At 38.5% G+C, this 4,187-nt stretch overlaps 1 protein-coding gene across 1 annotated transcript; it reads right to left on the minus strand.

Annotated features, from left to right (window-relative positions):
* Window positions 1-2,442: 2,442 nt before the first annotated feature.
* On the minus strand, window positions 2,443-3,532 carry brcc3 (BRCA1/BRCA2-containing complex, subunit 3). The gene has a single exon (XM_007543671.2). The coding sequence runs from the start codon at window positions 3,360-3,362 to the stop codon at window positions 2,580-2,582; it is 783 nt and encodes a 260-aa protein (XP_007543733.1). The 5' UTR covers window positions 3,363-3,532; the 3' UTR covers window positions 2,443-2,579.
* Window positions 3,533-4,187: the final 655 nt, after the last annotated feature.

Consider the following 4,187-nt stretch of genomic DNA (forward strand, 5'->3'; position numbering starts at 1 on the left):
GAGCAACATTTACATTCACTGATTCAACCTGCACTTCTACTATCAGTCCACTAGATGGAGACATGGAGCAACATTTACATTCACTGATTCAACCTGCACTTCTACTATCAGTCCACTAGATGGAGACATGGAGCAACATTTACATTCACTGGTTCACTGAACAGGAAGGATTTCAACTCAATTATTGAACTACCCTCTCTATCAGAGATTAACTTCTTAATAATCTGACTGAATTAGACTCATTTTAGGAATATAATATTTTACTTTGAAACTGTTCTGTTTAACTTTTATGGTGAAGATTGGAATTTGATTCTAGGAAATAACATAAAGCAGTTTGTTCAGAGGGAAAGAAATATCAGCTCTTCAAATTGTTTTATTGCAGTTTATCAGTAATCTACTAATCCTGTAGACTAACCTTCAAATAATAGAGAGATGAAACTTTGAGTTCAAGTCAGTAGTGCCCCTGTTCTACAAACAACAGAGAGAAAAATGTCAAACTATAAAGTTCCTGAAGACAAAGTTCAAGTAGAAAACCAAGCAAACTTACAGTTTGTTGGAATGATCCAAAAAGTAGAAGAACATCTGAACAACAAACCTGTGACCCAACAGAACTGCGGTAGAACCAGACTGGACAGGTGAGGTTAAACTAAAAGTATTACGAGGACAAATGAACAAAAACTGATCTAACTGGTACTGACTGTGAGACTGAGGAATATTTTTACCTGCTGACGTCAGAAAACATGAACCTGGGACTCAAACAGACTTAAAATAATAAGAAAGGCTGAGTCAGTTGTGTCATGTTGGAATCTAATTTTCTGACCCACATGCAGAACACAACTCGGAGAACAATAATCAGTAAAAACTAGAAAATTCCTGAAGAAATTTAACCTGAGCCTTCCAAAGTGTGCCCGTTGGTTTGATGCTGGCACACTTTGTGCAAGTCAGTCACTGCTCTCCCTATGCATTGCTATGGGCAGGTCCCAATAGTAAACAGACATTCTATTGGGTGTAGAACAATAGGTGCCTGCCATGCAATGTGGAAGTAAACACAATAAAAACATGCTTTATCTATGGCATTGTTCATTAAAATGGCACATTACTAATGTATTAAAATTAAATAAAATAGGTACACTAAATGATATTAGGTAATGCATTCAGCAAGTACTTTTACTTTTAATACTTAAGTATTTTTAAAAGCCTGTACTCTTTTACTCAAGTACAAATGTTAATGTTCTCTTATTAGAGTACCTTACTTAAGTACATTGCTTGAGTACTTTCTTCACCACTGCATATGGACATTTTTAATGGAAACGCAGCAAATGTGATTCTGTTTTTACTGACCTGAACAAACGTATCTGGTTCTATCCAAACCTCCACAGGTATGAGTATGATGTGCTTGTTCACCTCACAGTTGTCAGACTGGTTTAGCTTGATTCTATTTTTTTGTTTGACTGTTTGCAAGAAGTTGTCTGGTTACATAAACAATCCGACTTTGCTAATGCTGAAATTTCTAAAATTATTTTTAAAATATCCTGTGAACAATTCATATTAATTTTCGATTAACATGTTAAACTCTGCAGTTTTTGTACCTTAATATCTAACAGATGTTTGAAGCCTTAAATTAGCAAAAAAAAATAAAAGAAATAAAATACCTATTAAACATTTGATCATTCAGTTTTTTCCAAACTTTTATTTTAGTCGTACTGTGTTTTCACACCTGTAGACCTGGTTCGATTACGGACCAAAATTCCAAGTTTTTTAATATTTTCAGTCAGTCCTACAAGACATCTGGAAAGTATTTATATTGCTTTTCCACATTTTGCTATTTTACAGCCTTATTTCAAATTGTATTGTTATTCCACAATATGGAAAAAAGTAAATATTCTAAGACTAAAGTAATAATTCAGGGGAGAAAAAAAATTATAATTCTGAAAAAATAAATGTCAGAAATATGGGATTAAAGAATCATAGAAAAAAATTCTGAGATTAAATTCAGATGTTCTTAAAAAGAGGAATTAAGTTAGAATTCTAAATTTCAAAAGTAGAAATTTTCAGCTTTTTAAATTAGAAAATTTCAAATCAAACAGAAAATGAAAAGTTCTATGAATTCTCTAAATATTTTTCTGAGCTTAGAAATTTAACTTTTCCAGAAAATTTTCCACGTTTTTCTCAGAAAATTTCTTAGACTAACACTAATATTTTCTCTCAACTTTTCGACATTTGGAGCTCAGAAATGTTTTTGTTTTTTCTAGAAAATTTCTGAGCTTTTTCTGGCAGTTGTTAGACTTTTTAAACTGAGAAATGTCTGGGGGGGTTTTCTAGACAATTTCTGAAATTATTTTTCAAAATGTCCTCGTTTTTTGCGGAAATGTACTCTTATTCTTTTCTCCCAGTCCCAAAACATGGCCTTTATGGAGTGACCAAAGACTTTTGCACAAACCATTTCAACCATAAATCTTTTTATTTACATAACAATACATGTTTCCCGGTAACAGCAACAGAAAAAGGTTCGAGTTCTGCCTGAAAAGCGGCAGACACCAGCACCAATGCGCCCATTATCGGACAGCCGTCCCGCCGGCTCACAGCGCACCCAGCTCCCGCTGCAGCCGCTCCTTCTCCCGCTGGAGCTCCGCGATGCTCTGGCGGTTCTGCTGCAGCCGGTCCTCCAGCCACTGCAGCAGCGGCCCGCTGACGGCGGACATCTGGCTGCACAGGTTCTTGGTGAACACCGAGCCGTTGTGGATCTTGGTGACCGGGTCCAGGTGGGACAGCCCGTGGATCCGGCGGTACGTGTCCTGCTCCTCCTGGCACAGGATCCGCGGCAGCTCCACGGCGGACTCCAGGCACGCCTTCCCGATCGCCTCGCGCGGAACCACGTGCACGGGAATCTCCACTCGCTCGTACTCGGAGCCCTTCTGCGCCTGCGCGGACTGGAAGCAGGTGTAGAGGACGCGGCCCGTTCGGGTGTTCTTGTCCTCGATGAAGCAGGAGAAGATGAGCCCCACGAAGCACTGGTCCAGCATCTGGTACATCGCCTGGGTCCGCACGTCGACGTGGGACGGCCACACCGTGATGTGCGGGTGGGAGTGGTACCAGCCCACCACCCGCATCGGTCTGCCGGTGGAGTCCGCCAGCCGCTCCGCCTCGGTGGAGGCAGCGGACAGCTGCTCCGGGGAGATCTCCACCCGGTCCTTCCGCTTGTCGGAGCGGCGGAGGATGATCACCGAGTGGATGTGGACGATCCGGGACGCCTCCACCTCCCCGATACATAAACCCATCACCTCCTCCTTCTCGGTGCTCAGCGCGTGGTTCATGCACACCAGGAAGGCGTCAGACTCCAGGTGGACCGCGCTGACGGCCATTTTAACCAGAAAACACAAGTTTCTGACAGCGGGAAGAGAGGAAAACAAAATAACACCAAGACGCACTCTCACTTCCGGGTTCCTCTACTTCGTTTTAGCTCGCTGTGCTGTAGCGCCCCCGTCTGGTCCGGAATGGCTCTGCAGTGACTTCATTAAAGTTTGCTATATTGTCAGCAGAGATGCCAAATAATAATAATAATAGTTATTTGTCATTAATTTATTAAAACTGAATATAAATACAGAAATATTTTTTAAAATTTTTTATATAATTGAACATTCCTCATATTCAATGAATATATAGATAATACACCTAGAATTGTGAAAAAACTAAATTGAGCTTTTGATTTTAAGTTTTTGTATAGTGAAACATGGAAAATCCCCCACATTCATCAGCTATATAAATAACATTCGTAAAATTAAGAAAAAAAAACAAAAAACAAAGAGAGCTTTTTATTTTAATTTTTTATATATAATTGAACATGTCAAATTTACAATTATGTCTAGTTTTTAAAATGAAGTCAAAGCATTTACTGCTTTGATTTCACATATACTGAGGCACATATACTGAATATATATTTATTATAAATTATTTATGTATTTCCAGTTTTAATAAATTAATAACAAATTTAAATTAACTTATTTCATGAATTATTTATTGTAATTCATCACTCTAGTTACGACTCACATCTGCATATTATCAGGTTACAACTACAGACATATTTATTTTAAACTTTCATGACTTAGGCAACCTGATCATTAAATGAATTAAAATGAAATCTAAAAAGTGTGGCATGCATTCAGATCCTTATTCTGATGCCTATGAAA

The sequence above is a fragment of the Poecilia formosa genome, unplaced genomic scaffold (genome assembly GCF_000485575.1).
Source record: "Poecilia formosa unplaced genomic scaffold, Poecilia_formosa-5.1.2 Scaffold876, whole genome shotgun sequence".
Lineage (NCBI taxonomy): Eukaryota > Metazoa > Chordata > Actinopteri > Cyprinodontiformes > Poeciliidae > Poecilia > Poecilia formosa.